At 45.5% G+C, this 21595-nt stretch overlaps 1 protein-coding gene across 1 annotated transcript in view; it reads left to right on the forward strand.

Moving 5' to 3' along the window:
* The window catches only part of TRPC4AP (transient receptor potential cation channel subfamily C member 4 associated protein), a gene marked incomplete at its 5' end in the record, with an annotated part of 37512 nt that overhangs the window by 2071 nt on the left and 13846 nt on the right, over positions 1-21595 (forward strand). The window contains 8 exons of the mRNA XM_084271736.1: positions 7395-7523; positions 7775-7891; positions 10905-10962; positions 11907-11962; positions 13273-13401; positions 14751-14952; positions 17034-17222; positions 18824-18966. Of these exons, the coding sequence (XP_084127862.1) occupies positions 7395-7523; positions 7775-7891; positions 10905-10962; positions 11907-11962; positions 13273-13401; positions 14751-14952; positions 17034-17222; positions 18824-18966 (1023 nt within the window). The remainder of the gene's footprint in view (positions 1-7394; positions 7524-7774; positions 7892-10904; positions 10963-11906; positions 11963-13272; positions 13402-14750; positions 14953-17033; positions 17223-18823; positions 18967-21595) is intronic.

Raw genomic sequence — 21595 nt, forward strand, 5'->3', positions numbered from 1 at the left:
AGCAGCAGAATAATGGACTAAGCAGTGATTCGTTGGCAAACCAGCATGCTTCTGGTGCAGTCCCAAGAGCTGATCGTCAGCACTGGTCTCACTCATACAGGATTGCCAAGGCTGAAGCAATCAGAGTGGAAAAAAAGGAGTCCATTTTTCCAGCTGTATTTTATAGTCTGCTATTTCTAGGAGTAGCTGCTTGCTTCCCTTAGCAGGATAGTCCCTGTCCACTGAAAAAAACCCCTCTGTGTGGAAGGAAAAACATTTTCTGCCTCAGACATCCAGATTTCCAGCTCCTACCACTATGGGTTACCAGGAGTCTGTAGTAGTTTCCTATCTCTGAGAAAATATTTTGCTTTCTGATCAGTTCTGTTTCCTCCTTACAACAAGAAGCAAACACTCATGTGCATATAATCCACTTCAGTGGCTCTAATTGGATGGGTCTTAGCAGGCTTATTCCTCTTTGGTACAGGACAACTGGTGAGTGTTGTAGAGCCTGGATGTGCTCTTCATGTAACAGGGACCAGATCTGTGTCAGGCACTGGAAACACTCAAAAGTGGCAGCATTGGACTCCAATCTAGTTTTGTGTGGCTGCATATGAGTGGGAAGAAAGCTGTTGTAGATGTGATACACCTTGCTCCTCTGCCTTTCCCTACATAGCCCTAAAGACTTGGCTTGCTTTCAGAATGAATTCAAGAAGAAACTTCGGCAGTTCCACAGAAAAGAATAGTCACTGGGAAGTTAATATAATTTTTATATATATAAAAATATCTATTTATATATAATTTATCTGATATATATATTTATATTTTTATATATATATAATTTCTCTGTTGCTCTGCCCTCAGAAACGCTGAGTGCTGCTGCAGTTGGCAAGACCTGTTCTTTGTCTTGGTAGACTAGCTCCTCTTCCAGTGACAGTGAGTAGAGCCATGGTTTGGAAGTTGTGGGGATGGTTAGACCTCGCTAGAAGCTACAGCAGGTTTTTATCCTGGGACACCATGGCCCTGGGTCTGTGCCTGGCTTTTAGGTTGGCAGGATCAAGGCTGGCAGGCTCCATCCAGGGTTGTGGAAGATGGAGAAACAGTAATTCACCTGATCCATGCTACAAAGAATCTAAGGAGCTGGAGAGAGGCTGGAAAATAAGGTGCTTTAGGTGGGCTTCTCCCAGCTTAACATCACCAGTGGAATTTCTTTCTAGGAATCGAGTTGGGGGGGTTCTGACATGTTCCTGACCAGAGGTACGTGCAGGGGGCCCAGCTGGGGCCGGCCGTGGTGTTCACTGCCCGGGGAGCCCCTCACAGCTGCCTTGAATTGCTTCCCAGCAGCACTGCACAGGCAGAAGCTGTGTTGAAGTGACTCTGGGAGGTTGTTTACCTTGCTTCTAGATATTTTTTTTGGTGAAAAGTTGTTGGAGGAAAGAGACAGCTTACCCACACTGGTGTGTGTTTGTTAGCAACTGAAAGGGAAAATAAAATAAAGATGGGGCGCTCCCCAAAATCCTGAATACTCATTTTCCTGGCAGTCTGTCAGGGATGACTTCCTAAGTTATTACTGTGCAGAGGGAAATTAAATATTTAAATGCACAAATATTAGTCTCCTGCTTTTTAAAGGTACAGCCTAAGAGGTTTGAAAGATGCTATATGGAAAAGCTTTGATTTTATTAAAAATATGTGGAGGTCATATGCTTACATTTCTTTCTTGAGATCCATAACCTTGAATCTATTTTTCCTCCTGAACTTTCAGAACTTCAGAAGCATTCATGGAAAATAGCAGGAATGGAAATTCTGTGCTTTTTTAAAGCATTTCCAGTCTTAGCTTCATGCACGACTGCAACAAAAAATTGAATTAAGAAAAGTTACACCCAATGTGTCCTAGCTGTAAGGTCTGTGACAGTGTGAATCCTGTGGTGCTGAACAGGGTGCTTGGACACCCTGTTGGGGATTCTGGTGGATGAGAAACTTAACATAAGCCAGCAGTGGCTCTTGCAGCTCACAAGGCCAGTGGTATCCTGGGCCCCATCAGCAGAGGGGTGGCAGCAGGGACAGGGAGGTGATTGCCCTTGTGAGGTCCCATCTGGAATACTGTGTCCAGATCTGGGACCCCCAACATAAGAAAGATGTGGGACTGTTGGAGAGGGTTCAGAGGAGCCACAGAGATGATTAGAGGGCTGGAGCAGCTCCCCTATGGAGAGAGGCTGAGGGAGCTGGGCTGGTTCAGCCTGGAGAAGAGAAGGCTGTGGGAGGACCTCATTGCAGCCTTCCAGTCCCTGAAGGGAGCAGAGGAACAGGAGGGGAATCAGCTTGTTAAAGGGCAGAGACTGGCAGGACAAGGGGGATGGAGTGAAGCACAACTGGAAAGGCAGATCCTTACTGGAAGGGGGAACTACAGGAGGTCTCAGGCCAGTAGCACGTGTTTTCAGGGTGCTCAACATGGTTTTGACTACAGGAACAAAGCAGCCAGGAGGATAAGCCACTTCTCTCAGCGAGGCTGGGCCTGGAGGACCAGGGGAAGCAACAGTGATAGCAAATTCTGTGTCAGAGCAGAGAGAGGGAGGCAGGAAAGGGTAACTAAACTGATGGAGGGATGGATGTAGGTGAACGTTGGCACATAACTTCATGATGAAGATTTAGGTATTGTTCATAATTATTTATTGACAGTTATGCTAATGAATGCTGGAGCATTTGAAAAGCATTTGTGACACAGGAGGCTTTGGATTGGTTTGTAGTGTCTTTGTTCAGCCCTTTGTAAACTTTCCAGAAAAAATAGGCTCAAAATTTGTTTAAACTCTGTACCAAGTATTCCTGTGGTAGCGACCAGTCTCTGGAGTAATCTGGGCTCCAGTCTTCTGGGAGACTTTAAAGAGAGACCCACTTGGTATGCCCTGCTTTGCAGTCATGGATGGGCTCCATGACAGCTTTTTTCACTCAAATGCTTGTGGAAGCTTCTGATTGCCCTTCCAACAAAACCACACTGCCATGGCTTCAGCTGGAGGAGGGGCCATGGCTGGGACTGGTTAGGTGGCTGGCAAACAGCGGTGGCTGAGCTGCTAGTGTGAGTGTGGCCAGCGTCCCACAGCCTGCTGTGGGCTATGATGTCATTTGGGACCTTGAACTAGTGCGTGCTGCCTTGTTTCAGAGGGCTGCCTGGAATAGAGCTGCTTCTGGAGAGCCACACCGTGCCTTTCCCTGGGTTTCTGGGTTCGTGGTTCAGAAAACTGCTGAGAAATGGCTGTGTGGCATCTTGAGTTTACAGTACCTGGGTGGGAGGGAAGTGTTGACGCTGGTTCCTTTGTCTTCCCAGTAATTGGTACTTACTCTGTCATCTGATGCCAGTGAGGTGTGACGTTGGTAAGCCCTGCAGCTATGGGCTCTGTAGCCCTTTTACTTTATGCCTTTTCCAGCTGGGCTTCTGCACCCTCCCCTCCTTGCTCTATAGCATCTGACTTCTCAAGCTGCCTATGCAAGATTGCAGAGATTTTATCCAGAGCTGTTCAGCCAGTGAAGAAAATTTCTGAGAAATCAGGGTTGCTTTGGGCTTATACTCCTTGGATGAGACAAAAAAATGCTGGAGAGGGAAAGGGGCCCTGTAAGACCCAGTACTGATTTGATGACTATTCAGTAATGCCTACCCAAAAGGGTAGTCCTGTGTCCAGAGCTGGGGCCCCCAATATAAGAAAGATGTGGGACTGTTGGAGAGGGTTCAGAGGAGCCATGAAGATAATTAGAGGGGTTGGAGCAGCTCACCTACGAAGAGAGGCAGAGGGAGCTGGGCTGGTTCAGCCTGGAGAAGAGAAGGCTGTGGGGGGACCTCATTGCAGCCTCCCAGTCCCTGAAGGGAGCAGAGGAACAGGAGGGGAATCAGCTTTTTAAAAGGGTAGATAATGGCAGGACAAGGGGGATGGAGTGAAGCTGAAGGAGGGAAGGGTTAGAGGAGATATTAGGGGTAAATTCCTTACAGAGAGAGTGGTGAGGGGCTGGAACAGGCTGCCCAGAGAGGGGGTGGGTGCCCCATCCCTGGGGGTGTTCGAGGCCAGGTTGGATGGGGCCCTGGGCAACCTTGTGTAGCTCCAGGCCTGGAGGCACAGAGTTGGAACTCTGTGATCCTTGGGGTCCCTTCCAACCCTGACCAGTCTGTGAAACTATGGTTCTATGAAAAGGAGCACAAAGGAAGTGAACTCTGCTTCTAGATGAAAAGCAGTGACTAGCTGCTGTTACAGAAATGGGGAGATGCAGCTTTTAACCAAAATGGTTGTAAAGACAGACAGCTCCATGCAGTCTAACTGAATTTTATCCACAGAATCCCAAATCTTTGCGTTGGCAAATCCTGCCCCACCACAATGGAAATACTCAGAGCCAGAGCAGCATCAGAAATACAGAGCAGGAGCCACAAGCCAGAGCTTGCCATGAAACCCAAGATGTGTATTAAATCCAGAGAAAGAAAAAAAACCTTTTTTTTTTTTTTCTTTTGAAAGCAGTTAAAAGATGAGAGCAAGGAAATATTTGCTTCATTCTGTCAGAATTTCAGTTCTGAAAGTTTTCTGCAGCTCAGCACAAATGACTGGCTCTGAGTCCAGGATAGAGAGGGGGAGACCTACTACTACACAGAGGAGAATGGAGGTAGATCCTACCCCAAACCAAGAAACATAAGTGTAATTAACAAACACGGTGTGAAGTCCAGGACAAGGTTTGAACATCCATTAAGGGGGTTTTTTGCCTTTTCTAAGAGCACTTTGATGCTGAATTCTGCACCGTGCTGCTGGAAGCTGAGCTTGCAGCCCATGTTCCTCAGGGTTGGGATCTTCCACATTAGCAGGAGAGTTGGATTCTTTCCATTTTGGCTTTTCTCTGCGTTCTTTGCACTTTACCCAGCAATTAAACCAGTTCCTCCCAGCACTTGTGGGGTTGTGTACTCCTCCCACACCTGAGGTTGGGTAGTGGTAGAGCTTCTTTTGCTCTCTTTGTGCTGGGTATTACAAGGAGAAATGGAAATTCATGACTCAGGGGAGCTGACCCATTACTCAGAGGCCAGACAATGAGAAGCCATTTTGACTCTCTGGTTTTGCCCTCCCTCAGAAGGATCTCTGCATCATCCTCTGCCAGCTCTGGCTGATTACTCTTACTCAGAAGTCACAAAGGAGTGAAGAGTTAAAAACTGCAGAGGTTTATATCCCAGGTTTGCTTGTGCTGCTCTAATCACCCCTTGTGGCAAGAAAACCTGATCCTTAAAGAGCTGAGAAATTCTGTTTAATACAAATGTGGGTATTTCATCAGGAAAAGGACCTTAAGTACCTGAGAAGCTTGGAATGGCCAGGGCCCAGAGCAGCTAACACCAGTGTGATGTTTCTTGTATTTGCATCAGTTCTCTGGTCTTTCTGTGTGCTAACAGGCAGAGAGAAGGGTTAAATTCTCTGTCAGAAGTTGAGCATATCTGCATATAATTGTCTAATCAGAACTTGAATGGCCCTTTGGAATTGTACACAGAGGTGTATCTGAGAAGGATGTCTTGGCTGAAACAGTAAGAAGCAAGATTTCCTGGCTGCTAATATCAACAATTAACAGGCTGGAGGGAAACAATGGGAATTAACCACAGAAAGGTTTGGGGAGTGACTTAACACAAGAGCAGCTCAGAGGTTTAGGTCTGGGAGTAAAGGAAAACCCATGGATTTGTTGTGTGGAGGTGCAGTGTGTGAATGTTAGGTTTTATTTGGAGGGAGGGGTTGAGAGCAGCCCTGAGGGGAGGAAAAGTTCAACATGGCCCATCAGTGTGCACAGAAAGCCACCCCTATCCTGGGCTGCATCCCCAGCAGTGGGACCAGCAGGTCAAGGGAGGGGATTCTGTCCCTCTGCTCTACTCTGGGGAGACTCCCCTACTGTGCTGCCTCCTGCTCAGGGTCCCCAGGACAAGAAGGAAACTGAGCTGTTGGAGTGGGTCCAGAGGAGGCCACAGAAATGATCTGAGGGCTGCAACCCCTCTGCTCCAGGGCCAGGCGGCGAGAGCTGGGCTGGCTCAGCCCGGAGAAGAGGAGGCTGCTTCTGGGGAGAGCCCCGAGCCCCTTCCAGCCCCTTAAGGGGCTCCAGGAGAGCTGGAGAGGGGCTGGTGCCAAAGGCAGGGAGGGCCAGGCCCAGGGGAACAGCCTTCAGCTGCAGGAAGGAGGCAGAAATCCTTCCTGGGGAGGGGGAGGCCCTGGCCCAGGGTGGCCAGAGAAGCTGGGGCTGCCCCTGGATCCCTGGCAGGGTTCAAGGCCAGGCTGGATGGGGCTTTGGGCACCCTGGGCTGGTGGGGGTGTCCCTGCCATGGCAGGGGTGGCACAAGGGGGGCTCTGAGGGCCCTTCCCACCCATGCCATTCTATGATATAAACCAGATGGAAATGCTGTTACTGTAATCAGCTAAAGCCTTAGCTTTCTGTACCCCTGCTTCAGGATTGGTCTGGGTACCTCTGAAGTATCCTTAAGGAAGGGGCTTAAATTTGGTTCAGCATTAACTGGATAGTGAACTTCAATGAAGAGCTTCTCCTTTATAGCATCTGCTGGCAGCACCCTGGAAGTGTTCATGCTTCAAAATAACATTTTTTGGATTCTGAGCAGAGCATTTGTTACTCCTGTGCTGCCACTTCATTATCTTTTTCCAGGAATAAAATACAGTGGTGAATATTGAGAAAACTTCTAAAATATTTTGGGTAGGAGGAAAAGTGGAGAAACCCTGCACAAATAGAAGAGCAAATGCTGAGGTGTCTTTGTGGGTGTAGCCTGCTTCCCACAGGCAATGCTGGTGTCATTCTGCAGATGTAATTGCTAGTCTCTGGTTCTAACCAGCCCAGGACTACAGAGGAGACTCCCAATGTATCCGTGATATATTCTTGTGGAGCCTCTTTGTAAACCCTGGGGGCTTGGGTCACTGCTGTGACCAGTAATGGCTTCAGAGACTTGGCTGAGGTAATGTTCAGTGTAAATGTGTAAAGAAGCCTTTCCATCTTCTGTCTTCTCTCTATGTTAGGCTAGGGTATGTTTTTGGGGTGTCAAGGGCTCCTATTTCTTCCCTCAGTGACCTGTAAATCATAGTTCAACACAAGGAGCTATTTAGAAACTAATGTGTTCCCATTTAAAGTTACTTGATCGATATAAAAACATGGAATGCAATGAAGTACTCTGACAATACCTGCTTTCAATAGCTGCTTTAAGCCCTGTCCTGCTTTGAGACACTTGGACCATCTATAAAACTCTGCAGCTCCCAGTCCTGGAGAAGTTGCTGCAGGGAAGGTACTGGAATTTGTAACACTGCTCTCTACAGCCGTCTGTTTTCTGTGGTAGTCTGACACTGATGTTTTGGGGAGGTGATGAGGTTATTTTCCTGCTTGTGAAGCCTTGGGCACGTGGGAATTGCATTCTTCCTTCCTTGCAGATCACAGAGGCCTTGCTAAAGGAGAGAGATAAACAGGCGAAGTGGAATGGGATTCCCTTGCTGTTGCAGAAGCTGTATGAACACAGCCACCCAAACAGCGACTTCTCCCAGTGCCAAAGCATCTTAAAGGTACTGTCTGCCCTCTTCTTCCTGGAAGCTAGGGATTATTTTGTTAGAAGTTCCTGTGATTGCATTGTAACTAATTTTTGAAGCTGCTTGCACGATGGTCTCTGTGAGTTGGCTGGTAGACAGGAGCTGGGAGTTCGTGTAATTGATTACTCCAGAGATGGCACAGATAGTTGGAGACAATTGTGTTCATCCTGATGATGAGTTTTCTTTTTGAAACTTTTTTTTTCTTTTTCTTTTTTTACTGCCTGCAGGAAATTTCTCCACTTCTTTCAATGGAAGCCATGGCATTTGTTACAGAAGATAGAAAAGCTGCTCAAGAGTCCACGTTCCCAAACACATACACCTTCGACTTGTTCGGAGGAGTAGATGTGAGTGTGTTTCTTCTAAACATTTCTGTATGATAATTGTACCACTGAGAAATCTTACAAGGTCTTTGAGCTTCTACATGCAAGCTACAGAAGGGCTGTACCCACTTGATGTTAAGTAGTAGAACCGTGTCTACGTCTGTTAATCAGCGTGAAAGGGGTGTATTTTCTGGGCTGCATCATCATTCAAAGTGGGGTGCTTTTTCTTACATGCTATAGAAGACCTAGCTGGTAGTCTAGGTGTTCTGTAGTAGTATCTGGGAGGATCTGTAGCTGCCAGGGATTCAGGGGCAGACCCACCTTCTCTGGGCACCCTGGGCCAGGGCCTCCCCCTCCCCAGGAAGGATTTCTGCCTCCCAGCTCCTCTTCAGGTAGTCTGTTTTTAACTTGGAAAAGGTGAAACCTCCAGATTCTCAGTTGAAACCGTTTCAAATGATTTCTACTGGTGAGATCAAATACTACAGTTGGTACTGGAGCTCTGGGAAATGCGTGTGCCACTGAACGACTTGAGGTGGGGGTTTAAGCACACCAGGGCACTCTTAGCCAGGTTGTCTGGTTATTGCTGGCAGACAGCACGAGCTACTTCATCTATGAAAAAGTTTTTAAACAGAATTGCAAGGTTTCTTGACAGGCAATTGATCTTTTTGTTTATTTGTTTTAATTCTACCTTATAAACACACCCATTTGCTCAATTTTATGGTGTCAGACTCCAGGTTCTTAGCTGTCACTAGAAATGTGTGGTTTGTATTTTCCATGGAACTAATTGACACTTTCTGCCTTATTTAATTATTATTTTTTTATTTGGTCTCACTGAACAGTGTCTTTGCCTCTTCTCTCTTGTTACACTCAGCATGCCTTTGCTTAAGTAAAACTTGTATTTGGGTTATGTTGTTTTACAGTTAGCACTGGTTTAGTTGCTGGTATTCTGTCAACTGAGGACAAAAGTCTTGAGCTACCCAAACAGTTTTGAACATTGTATGAAAATGTTGTAGGTTTCCCTTGTTTTTAAAGGGGAATACATTTTACTTCCAGTAGAAGTGCTTTTAACAGAGGAATGTACAGAAAATGGCTTTACCTTTCATAGTTAAATAAATGTGTTGGGGTTGGTTTTTGTTGGTTGGGTTTGGTTTGGTTTTCTCTTGGGCTGGAGATGGTAAATATCAGATAGGCTGTATTTGTCTGGTACTGTGGCCAGAGATTTGGCTGATAGAAGGGGGTTTAATCTGGTTAAAGGCAGTGGTAGAACCCAGTGCAGGGTGTTTGTGAAAATCCTACTCTAGGGCTTGAAAGGAAAAGTAGTTTAGTCTGCTGGTTGTGTGTTGTGTGCTGGTTCTGTGTTGCAGTATTTCAAACCATAAGGCATGAGTAACTTGGAAAGACACTACATTTTCAGTGTAGTCTGTATGCAGTAAGGTGTGATGGTATATTCCTTAGAATATCTGCTGGGTTCTGACAGCCTTGATGTTAAGGAAGCACAAAAGCACGTCTGTGTCTCCTCCCTTTCTATGAATGTATGTAAAATACTATCTGAGAGTACAAACACCTGAACTGATACACAAGCCTTGTGGACTTGGGACCTGAACACAACCCCATTTCAAGAAATAAGACCTCTTAACCCCCTGTCTGCTCCCCTGCCTCTGGTGAGGCACCCTCTTACCTGTTCTCTCTCTGCCATTGCCCTCTTCGCTGTTTGCTGCATACTGTTGCAGTTTCAGTAGGCTGGCTGAAGAAAGCCCTCTCCAAGGAGTGTCTCACACCACTGCAGTCCAGTCCCTGGAGTGTATGTGATGAGCACACCAGTTCTGCAAGAATAAGGTGATAAATACACGCTGGGTTATAGTCTTGACCAGGAGTAATAGATACTAGCTGGAAAGGTCTGCTTTGTGGCAAGGCAGGAGCCATCAGGAGAGCAGCTGCTCTTGAAAGACAGACTTGTTGCAGCAGGTGTTCTTTCCCAGGAGAAGAGCAGGTGGCCTGCATCCTGAGGGCATCTTTGAATGCTTATCTCAAGTACTGAGCTGTTCTTCTAAAATACAAGCACTACATTCCTGCTGCAGTCAATTTCTCCTACCCTAGTGATGCTACAACTGTCGTTACAAATACTGCCAAAAGATGTATATTCCTCTCTCAAATTGCTGATTAACATGTGGGCAGTGCCATTGGGTGTTTCCCTGTGTCTGGGTAGGTGGTTCATTAAAAGCAGTAGAAGGTTAAGCTGGGAGAAACAGAGCAGGTTGTGAAATGTAAGCCCCTTGTCAGTTGGCAGGACTTGACTGTGTGATGCTCCTTATTTTAAACTGAATTGTAAAACCATGGGCTTTTTGCAATACTTCTTGCAGAAGTCACCAGTTCCTTCTGGTGGCTAACTCATTTGTAAACAAACTGCTGTTTAAAATGTGTCCAAATAAACCTGAAACAACTAAAAATCAGTTCTGCATCAGAACTGTGCTCCTAGCTTTGGAAAGCTGTTACATTGCTGACCTAGAAATGAGACAACACAGATCTATAAATGTATATGTAAGTATACATATTAGGTGCATGCACACAAGCAGCAGCTTGCTCTTTGTTGGTGAAATTAAAATCTGGAGCAACTCAGTTCTGTTATGTCTGGACCTGAAATGTATTCTGAAGCCCAGGAGGATTTAGGGAAAGCATCTGTGGAATTTGCATCTCTCTGCAGAGTTTTGCTAAAGTTAAATTATTTTGGGAGATGGGTGATAGCCATCCTCAGTGTTATCTGGATGCATGTAAAGTTGCATTCTTTGCAGACTCAGATTCTTTAAAACTCACTGGTAGGAGATTGTTTTATGCAACTGGTATTTATTTGTTCAGGGTAAATACAGTTATTTTTACTGGTGTAATTTTGACACAGGTGGGATTTTGATTGTAGAGCTTCCATTATTTGCCTCTGTGACTTCAGCAGAGCCAGGACTAAGTTTGGATTTGTTGCTGACAAATTAATTAGTTATTTGTATCCCAATGATTATTCCCTTAATTCTTTATCTTCTTGTTACAGCTTTTAGTAGAAATTCTCATGAGACCAACTCTTATTACACAGAAAAAGAAACAGAAAAGTAAGTAAACAAATGTTTTTTCATTCTTGTTCAGACAGAAGTTACTCTCTTTTTCTGTTACTCTTCCCATAGCAGCCATTTCTTCTCCCTAAGTAGATTGCAGTAAATTTGCAGTCACTGGAAACACAGGTTGTGGTGGCTGTAGCTACAGTTAACAATTACTGATTTAAAGGCACAAAACATTATTTATGTAATAGGAGATACAGAGATTGTGAGATAAAGTACCTGACCTAGTCACATTGACACCTTATTTCCACCTTGCTCTAAGGAAAGCTCCTAGCTTCAGTGTGACTTCCCTGGTGGAGCAGCTTCAGTTTAGTGGTTCCATTTCTCCCATCTGTGATTCCTCTGGTTCCCTGAACCCTTCTGAGGGAAGGAAATGTTCTGGTACACTCTGTGCCTGCCAGCCAGGGAACTTCAAAGGTAGAGGAACTTGAACTTCAGCTCGAGGCAGCTGCTCTATGTTTGTACTGAAAACATATTTACTCCAGCATTTTAGTATTTAAAATCAGACTGAAAGCTTTTCTGTGAGTTCCTGATGCTGCCTGGAGAAAACTTCATGAGCTGTGCTGTCCTTCCCTCCCCCATTTACTAACTGGAGCTAATGTGTGTCTCAGCAGGTTCTTATATTGACAAAATTTTAGTTGATCTGTGATATTTTTCCTGAAACACAGCTTTCTGTGAGTGATTGAGAAATGCACTAGCCCAGGTGTCTGTGCCTGGCCCTAGCAGTGCTGACAGGAGTTTTGGAATAAAACAGGAGCAGGTCAGGTGCAGAGTGTTTCTTCCTCTGGTTTCTGTCCTCTAAGGCAATCACACATGTGATCTGAGCTAGTAGATGGCCTGAAATTCTTACCCATTGTATAGCTACTCATGTCAGTGCTGTGGACATGAGTGTTCCTTGGCAGTGTATAGCTAGTGATTGTCTGTGTTCTCCTTTGCAGTAAGCGATGACCTCATCAAGGACTGTTTAAGCATACTGTACAACACGTGTATATGTGTAAGTAGAACTGGAAGAGTGTTCTTCTGGTTGTGTTTTATATGTGCCACTTGAGAAGACAACATGCAGAAGCTTTTTAAGCATAACTTAAATGTACTCTGAAACTTTTCATTAGAAATCCTTGAGTTTAAAGATGGGACCACCCTATGTTTTGTGTTACTGAAATCATTTCTGGGTTAAAGGACTGTTGAAATACCTTACAGTTAAAACTCTGAAGCTGAAAGCACCTGCCTCAGATTACATGTGCAGGGAACATTCCCCAGGTTTGTTTACTTATTCACATATTTTATTATGTCATAAACATTGTTGTTTAACAAAAATAAATATAAAAAGGCGGTTACTGGCTTGGAGCTCTTCCAAAGACATCCACCTAATCTCAAGAGTTAATAGAGTCCTAATAGATCCTGTTCTTGTTGCTAGCTATCTGTGTGCACATGGCAGGGAAGAGGGAAGGCCTTTTCTTGACTTCCATGGCTTTTATCTTTTTATAACTGCAGGTAACACAGCTTTTGCAGGCTGAATAGTGTAGTATGAGAAGAAACAAGTTTGCAATGTCTAGACTAACAGCTCTTTTAATTCACTTCAGTGTTGCCACTCTCTTGAAGGGGCAGTGTTCAGGATAACAGAAATGCTGTGTGTGCAGTATTAACTGTTCTTATGCTTACAAGTAAATTTTCAGGAAGGATCTAAGCTGGTCTGGTTCTCTGAGCACTGTAATGTGTCAGTCACATGTAACAGCTTTGTTAGCCCTGAGGATGTAGTTTTAAGTTACATTTAATTCCAGAAAAGCCTGGCTTTGCTCTCAATGGAGATCAGAGCATGGAAGCTGTCTTTAATAACCAGAGCACGAAAGCTGGCCGTAATGAACTCAGGGATGAAGCCAGAAGTCCTGCTAAAGCATGAACAGGGGTTCATCCCCGAGTTAAGGCCAGTGCTGGGTTCCCCTTGCTCAGACTGCCCAGCTGAGAGCAGTGCTGACAGTGTAGGAGGAGTCTGCAGGCTGCTGTAAGATGGAGCTGGGTAGGAGTTGTGTGGGGAAACAAGAGCCCAGCCTCTGATGGTGTTTCCAGGCCTGCAGTGTTCACTCTGCCTCAGGACAGCAAACAGCTGCCTTGAGGTGGTGAAGCCTCTCAGCTCATCCTGTGTGAAGCCTGGAGTTTTTGTAAGCATCAAGGACTGGGGCTAGTTTGGGTCACTGTGTTTCCTGGCTTCAGGAATGGCTGATTCAGTAACACATGGAAGCACCCTGCACGTGTCTGTCACACAGCTGCTCCAGGTGGGCCCTGACTCTCTGTCTTGCTGCTTCCTAGACGGAAGGAGTCACGAGGCGACTGGCAGAAAGAAACGACTTTGTGCTGTTCCTGTTTACACTGATGACAAACAAAAAGACATTCCTACAAACTGCAACGCTCATTGAAGATATCCTGGGAGTTAAAAAGGTTAGTAACTGGTCTCTTACTTCTATTTGTATGGCTTTTGGGGCTACTAGAGGAAAGAGCTGCTGCTTTGAAGAGTTGCTGAAGAGAATTCTCTAAGCTTGCACTCTCATCTCTTGGAGCTTCTTGGAAACCTGAGTGTTTACAGGGATCATTAATCACATTTCATACAGAAGCCAAATTATGCATGTGGTATTGTACCTGCAGTGCTTTTGCATAGCTCACAGAGGATGATGGGGGAGTACCTGGCTCTCATTAAGGTGCAACCAGTATTTCAAATCAAGAAAAATATTCTCATATAATTTCACTTTAATCTTTGCCTTCTGTTTGCATGGCAGATATTTTATCAGTCTTCCTGGCATCTGGAAAGCTTGCTTTGTTTCTCTCTTACCTTGGGGTTTGTCACCTCTCTGGCAAGACATAGGCAAGGGGAACAGGACACTAAGGTCTTCTGCACAGCCCAGGTTTTTGAACTTGCCAGCATCATTACAGCTTAGTGCCTGCTGTGATGCAAATAAAATATTAGTGCTGTAACCCTGGGAAAACCCTGGATGAAATGTCTCTGTAGTTTCTGAGGAGGGTCAGGATTCTGTAACTTGTTACTGTGTTTTTAAAGTTGAGGATGTCGTACTTCCTGAGATAGGAAACAAGCTCAGCTTATCTCAGCATAAATGCTTTTTTTTGTTTGAAAAGTGTTTTCAGCACTTTTTACTTAAAAGATCTTTTGATGGAAAAGATGTTAGAAAAAAAAAATTTTACTGAAAGAGTTGTTGGGGCCTGGAACAGGCTGCCCAGGGAGGGGGCTGAGTCACAGACACTGGGTCTGTTAAAAAAAGGATAGATGAGGTGCTCAGGGATATGGTTTAGCACAGGACAGAATGGTTGGACTTGATGATCTTAAAGGTCTTTTCCAACCTGGTGATTCTGTGCAAAGACTGAGAAAAATAGTCCAGAAGTCAGTTCTCATCTGTGAGTTTCAAAGAAAATACAGAAGTAGAAAACAAAAGTGAAGCTTTTGGATATATCAGTGTAATTTGTGTGTTAGATCAGGTTGTGGGTTGTTGTTTTGTTGGGGAGTTTTTTTATTTAAAGAAAAAAGGCCCCCAAATTTTATATAAAAGCTTAGTCATTAAAATATGTCTGTCTGTACTTTTGGGACTGATAAACAAGCGACAGCAGTTTTCAGTCACAACTGTTTCCAGGCTGTTCCCTTGTCACTGCCTGTTCGCTTCTCATTGAAATAATACACAGATCCATCCCAGGAAGAGCTGTAGCTGAAGTCTTCTGGTTGTGTCTGTGTCCCCTTACTGAACATCATGTGCCACTTACTCAGTGGATGTTGCCTCCTCCAGGAAATGATACAACTGGATGATATTCCCAATCTCGCCAGCCTGGTGTCCAGTTTTGATCAGCAGCAGCTTGCAAACTTCTGCAGGATCCTGGCTGTCACCATCTCTGAGCTCGACACGGGGAGTGATGACAAGCACACCCTCCTTGCCAAGAATGCCCAGCAGAAGAAAAACCTGGGTCCATCTCGAGCTGAAATCAATCAAGGTAATTGTGATGATGTGAACAAACACAGGAGAAACTCAACAGTGTGTGAAGTTCCCCTCTTCTCAGTGTCACATCTGTAGTGTACATTGCTAGAGGGTTCTGTAAGCTTTCTGTCTTTTACAGAGCATTTTTCTTTAATTGCTTTCCTCAAGCAGTGTCCTGAAACAATCTTTTCTTTTAATGAAACTCCCTCTGTAGCTTGCATTTGCCTGTGGTGTCAGTGATTAGGTGAGACTTTCTGTCACTTCAGCCCTCTCTGAACTAAGAGGCTTAAAATAATGGGGTTTGTCTTCTATCCCTCAGTCATTGCCATGACCTTCCCTTTAGCACCTCTCAGTAATTCTGTGTCTTCCTTAAAACACGAATTCCTGAACTAAAGCTGCACACAGAGTGGTTGCTGTTGGAGCAGTTCCTTCTCTGAGTTTACCTGATATTGCCCTGTGCAGGATGGCTTTCCTTACCAATGAGGAAAGTGTGCTCAGTACTAATCATGTTCACCATCCTTATCACACCAGCCCTGGGAATCTGTGGGTGTAACCTCAGCTTTAATTTAGGGCACACTGCAGGTTTCCTTGTTTTGCTGAGTGGTTCTCAGGTGCAGGAGTCTTGCAAAGAAAGATGAGCCTGAATGTAAGAGGTTCAAGTTAAAGTCACAGCTGTAGAATCTGCTGGTTTCAGCTCTTATGATGCTGAAAAGCTTTAGGGCGTCTGAGGCAGATGTGTTCATAGGCCTGTGCCAAACAGCTTTGGGAAGTGCAAGAAGGGGTTTTGGAGCTGCTTTTCCCATCTTGACAGATTTTGTGTTAGCCATGAACAACAAAGTTTCATGTGTAACCACTGCCACCTCTGCAGCATCCAGGGAGAGCCAGGTAGCATAATGCAGCCATCAGAAGCTGAGAAGTTTGAAGGGGGGTGTATTGTCTTATGCCCCATGATTGCCAGAGCTTCCTGGTAAAAAACAGTGATATGAGGGCTGGAGCCAGGCTCGGAGAGCTGGGCTGGCAGCCTGCAGAAGGGAAGGCTGCTTCTGGGGAGAGCTCCAAGCCCCTTCCCGTCCCGAGAGGGGCTGGTGCCAAGGGCAGAGAGGGCCAGGCCCAGGGGAATGGCCTTCAGCTGCAGGAGGGCAGCTGGAGAGGGGTTGGGAGGCAGAAATCCTTCCTGGGGAGGGGGAAGGCCCTGGCCCAGGGTGCCCAGAGAAGCTGGGGCTGCCCCTGGATCCCTGGCAGGGTTCAAGGCCGGGTTGGATGGGGCTTTGGGCACCCTTGGCTGGTGGGGGTGTCCCCGCCCATGGCAGGGGTGGAACTAGAAGGTCTTTAAAGTCCCTTCCAACTGAAACCATCCTATGATCTACAAGTGTGTAATAAAGTGAAGACTTAGCTATATAACAAAAATGCCCTGTAATTAACACACCCTGTGAAAATTAGGACAAAATACACCTCCTAGCACCTCTTCAAGCCCTCCCAAGCATTTTGCAGACCAGTGGTTTCTGTCCTTGAACTGCTGTTCCTATGGATGCAGTTCCACAACAATTAAAACCCTCTGACTTGGGGCTGCTGTCATGTGTTCCCCATCTGTTTTGCTCCATGATTAACTAATTCAGGAAAACTATTGAAATACTGACAGCTACTGCAGTGAGTTCAGTTTGCTGTGAGACAAACACACCATGGGATGTATGATGGAGGAAGTAGGGGAGTGGAGCTTCCCCTTCCAAGGGGCTTTGCTTCTACCAGCTGTTTTCAGCCAGATCAGTTCCTTGATACTGGTTCACTGTGGATTGGGAAACAGTGGTGCCAGCAAAAGGGAATTGGCTGGAAACAAGCAGAGTAGGGTGGAACTGATTTATTTTTTTCCAGTTTAACTCTGATGGGAATTATACCTGAGATGTGTAGACTCTCTTCAGTCCTTAATAGGAGGGTGCACCAACTTCTTCCATCCTTGGACCTTTTTAACCAGGTGGAATTCCTGTCTGTGTGCTCTTCTGTATGACTAATGTAGAAGATTTGGCACCTTCTGTTACAGAGGATTTGTTGACTGTTGTGTGGGTGACCTTAAACAGTAACACAATTACGTTTCCTTTCCAGCTACACTTTTGAATATTCCAGGCTTCATTGAGCGCTTGTGCAAGCTGGCAACAAGGAAAGTGTCTGAAACAACAGGTACTTCCACCTTCCTGCAGGAGTTGGAAGAGTGGTACACCTGGCTGGACAACGCGCTGGTGCTTGATGCCCTGATGAGAGTGGCCAATGAAGAGGCAGAGCAGAGCAGTACAGGTGCTGCTTGTATTCTTCTAGCCTCCCTTAGCTGATGTGTATCTTACCCTCCTGCAGTGTTTGCCATGTGGTGCTTTTCCTTTCAGTTGGTGTTGATTCCCTTTTTCCTGCTCTTGGTGTGTCAGCATTCAGGTCTGACTCCCTTTTTGTTCTCACATAGTTGGTTTTTTATGAACTAGTAAGCAAAAGGGAATGTCCAAAGGACAGTGTGCCCTTTGCACACCTAGATAACACTCTGTGTCCTCAGCAATAAGCTTCCCTGGCATGACAAAAATATACACATGAGAGGTAAGAGACTTTACCATCTTTTTGCTGTAAGACTTGGGCTGATGGCTTCAGGTCCAAATACTTCATACCAAGCAAGTGGCCCCTTTGTTTTTAAAGGTAGTTCCAGCAAAACTGAACAAGTTAATTGGAAAAAATAGTTGTTCCCAAGTGAGTGTATGGAAGTTAATGCAGCCTTCAGAAAACACTTTGAAGCAAGTGCCTAGTTTGTTTCTTTGCCCTTCAATATTAAAAAATACAATATATGGCTTTTAAACTCAAATACTCAGAGGGAGAGTTATCCCAAAATTGTGATATCTAATTGTTTGCTTCTGCGCTGCTTTGGAAGAATTTCTTCCTCATGCAGTTTCATTAGTTTTGTAGCAATTAATTATTAAACCTCCTGAGAATACACACAAAGCAAAGTATTTGAATGCTTCAGCAGCATCTCCCGTACCTTTCTTACATACCAGCTTGGTGGAAACTAGGGAACACTTGGTATTGTTTTACACAACTCACAGTATGGTTTTGCTGAGGAGGAACGTGCCCTGACCCACAGCATCAGTTGGCAGGCAAACCCAGCTGGACTTTCCCAGAACACTCTGTCTCCAGTGGGTTGTGGTTTAGGGACTTCTGAGTCAGGGGTGTCCTCTTTGCTTTTTAGCTTTTGTTGGTTTCCTTCTTTTGTTTGCCTGGTTACTGTTTCTTCACATGGCTTCAAAAAGCATCTGTGCTGCCCTGTGACAGGGCAGTTCATCACTTGGCTCTTTGCACAGTACCCAACTCAGCTGCAACCTGCAAGTTTCCCTGTCACTCATCCTTTTTTATCTTGTTTTCCACTTGCAATCAGGGTGTGTTACATCCCATATCTGCCATTTTTGGTGGAACTCTTGGCTGGGCTACGAAAATTGTTTAACTGTGGCCACAGCATACTGGTACTGAGGTATGACATGAGAGTAGGTGAATAGTAAATGCTGATAATCACTCCTACTTTTGTTACCTTTTCTGCCACATTGTTTCTGGTACAGCAGTCTATTAATTTATATAGCTGATCCTACTTACTTTAGGTAGCTGATGCCATTTAACTTATTATGGAGAAAATAAATAATTTTTTCAAATCTAATTTTATCTCCACTAAAGTTCAGCTATATTTTTTTTTTCTGTGGTATTTAATTTAAATTGGTTATTTGTTTTATGCTACTATTTTTAGTTGAGACTAAGATTGAAGCAGATGTGCTGGTCTTAGGCCTGCAGCATCTCAGTGTATCAGTAATAACTGTAACAAATCCTTTCCTGTTGGAGCTGCCTCAGGCTCACATCTTTGCCATCTTGTTCAGAGTCTTCAGATGAAAGTGGGCTGGCCAACACCTCAACACGAACCCAGCTGCCACAGTCCATGAAGATCATGCATGAGATCATGTATAAGCTGGAGGTGTTGTATGTTCTCTGCGTGCTGCTCATGGGGAGACAGAGGAATCAGGTGAGCACTTGGGAACTGTCACGTGTGCAGAAGTTGTCTCTTTAAACCTGAGAGCTTGTTAATTAGGTCATGGACACAGAGACATGAAGGGCTCAAGGTGTAAAGCTGGGCAAATCCCATGGTTGCAGCCGTGCACAGACACACAGGAGATGGTGTGTTGCTGAGGCCTGGGGGAGGCATCGAGCTGGGCTTCTCGCGAGCTGTGCGGGTCAGCCCGCAGCGCTGCTGCTCTGGTGCAGGGAGGGTGCAGGAGGGTCCCTTCTGGATCAGGCATCCCACCTCTGTGTGCAAGGAAGCCTGTGGCTGTACTTGGGTGCTGCAGGACCTGCAGCCAGGCTTTCTCACCCCTCCTGGTGACCCTCTGGGATGGGGCCCCTTCAGGCCTCCCCCTTGACTTGCACTTTCAGGGTGATCTGTGAGCAGATGCTTCTGCAGTAGATCCCCACGTCTCAGCTGAGAGAGTGCAGAGTTAAACCCCCAGCTGGGAGGATGTGTTTCAGTGCTGTCCACACTGGGCACTGCCTGCCAATCCCACTCACCTGTTCCTTTTGCACTTTTTGCTTTAAAAATGAAGAATAATTTGTTCCCTGCTTCACACAGGTTTATGGTTGTGGTTTGATTTAAACTGGTCCAAAGCATATCATGAAGGGTAAAGAAAAGCAATCTGTTGGGGAAGCTTTGACAGGTTTCCAGCATCAGCAGTATGCTCAGCTCAGCAGAGCAGCTTGGAATAGCAGGGCACTTGGATGCCCTGGAGACTGGGAGGATCAAATTGGAGCTGTTGAAGGCGGTTTTATTAGGCAAGAGTAGCTGTGTTGGGGGCTGTTGCATGAGCACATTTATCTTCACTATTCTCCCACCTTAAAGGAGTCACAAATACTCACCACAGGCAGTCTCTTAAACCTCTTAATCTGAATTTAACTAAAGTGTGTTTGTAGTACAGTCCTGAACTTAACCTGTTCTGAACCTACACAGGATACTTGGGAATAAGAAATAGATTCTGTACAATAGCAGCCAGGGGAAATGAGTGATTCTTGCAGAAACCACAATCATAAGAAACTCATTAACTTCTTGTTGTTCCTTTTAGCAGCACTGTTTGTCAGGCATAAAGTAAAAAATACAAAACAAAGCCCAAGAGGTAACTGGAACTACCAGAACATGGCTCTGTTAGGAGGACTGGGTTAGTTTGTTTTTTTTTCCCTGTTGTATAAAATCAGATAATTCTTCCCTGTCTGATTTCCCCACAAGAATGCAGTTCTACAGATACTGCAGAAACTATTTGAAGCTCACACCATCCTGCTGCTGCTGTTTGGGGAGCTGGAGATGCTCCCTTACATCCCAGGGTTAGTTCTTGTGTGTTACTGTCAGATGTGACAAGGACGTTGCTGAAATAGGCAGCTCTGAAGCTGCTTTGTTTTGGTTTTTAATCTGGTGAAACAAGTCTGTGCTCTGCTGCTTGTGCCCCCATGGAAATGGTGGGTAAAGCTGGTGCGTGGGTCACTCTTCAGGGCTGGAATGGAATTCTTGAAAGATTAGAGTTACTTCATACCCAAACACCTTTCTTTGTCCAGCTCATTTTGTAAAGCCTTTGAAACACATGACAGATCCTTCATTCCTCATCCATGGAAAGTTTTCAGACTTTGGTGGCAAATGGGAATCAGTTCCCTTCCTGAGAGGCTGTGAGGTGAAGAACTGGAGCCAGGCCCTTCTGTGTGGAAAGCTGTGAGCAAGGACTGTTGGAGGCTGCAATAGCATTCTCCCTGGCAAGCACTTACAGCTACCTCATGGTGTCTCTTCTTCTGCAGTGAAATAAAAGCACAGGATCCATGATACCAGTCTTCCAGTCTGAGAAGCCAAAGCTCTTACTGGTTTTATACCAGAATAATTTTGCATAGATGTTCTGAAGGGTGTCACAAACCAGGTCCAGCCCACCATGGTGACCTACACAATGGTCTGGCTCCAAGCACAGTGTGCTTCCAGCCAGCTAACCCTGCCTCTGAATGCCCTGATTCCACAGTTAAACTCCACAGCTGGCTAACATGCACAGACCCACAGCTGCTCCAGCAGTGACCTGGCTCTTCCTGCTGCCACGTCAGGGCTGATTCCCCTTGGGAACACGGGGTGTTTGGTTGCAGATCTCTGCCTTTGCTTCCTTCTCATTATGGTCACACCCTAAATTACTCTCCTCATACGTTTTTCTAGGCTGTCTTGTGCATCTCTAGTGGGTTGACTTGCTCCTGCTCTTGTGAACCAGACCGTGTGCCAGAGAAGCTCAGAGTGGTTTTATTAGTGAGAAAGCAGCAGAGTGATTCCTGTGAAGCTGGGCAGCAACAGGAAAAAGTTGAAGGAGTTTGAAGGATGAATACAGAGCAGGGATGGCCCTGGCACACCCTGGCCAAGGGGATGGAATGAGTTTGGGGTCTGGGAGAGAGTGTCTCCAAAGGCAGTGCCTGTGACTGAGGAGCTCTGTCATGCAGCTGTCAGGTGAGAACTTAGTGAGGCAAACTGAAAGCAAACTGAAGTGTTTGCAGTTTGAGATGAGTCATTCAGCTCTGCAGAAGGGAGCAGGTCCAGGGTTAACACAGTGAGCACAGGGAGCTCCTCCTTTAGTGAGGTGGTTTCGTCCTTG

The sequence above is a fragment of the Gallinula chloropus genome (assembly GCF_964237585.1).
Source record: "Gallinula chloropus genome assembly, chromosome: 16".
NCBI classification, from domain to species: Eukaryota; Metazoa; Chordata; class Aves; order Gruiformes; family Rallidae; genus Gallinula; species Gallinula chloropus.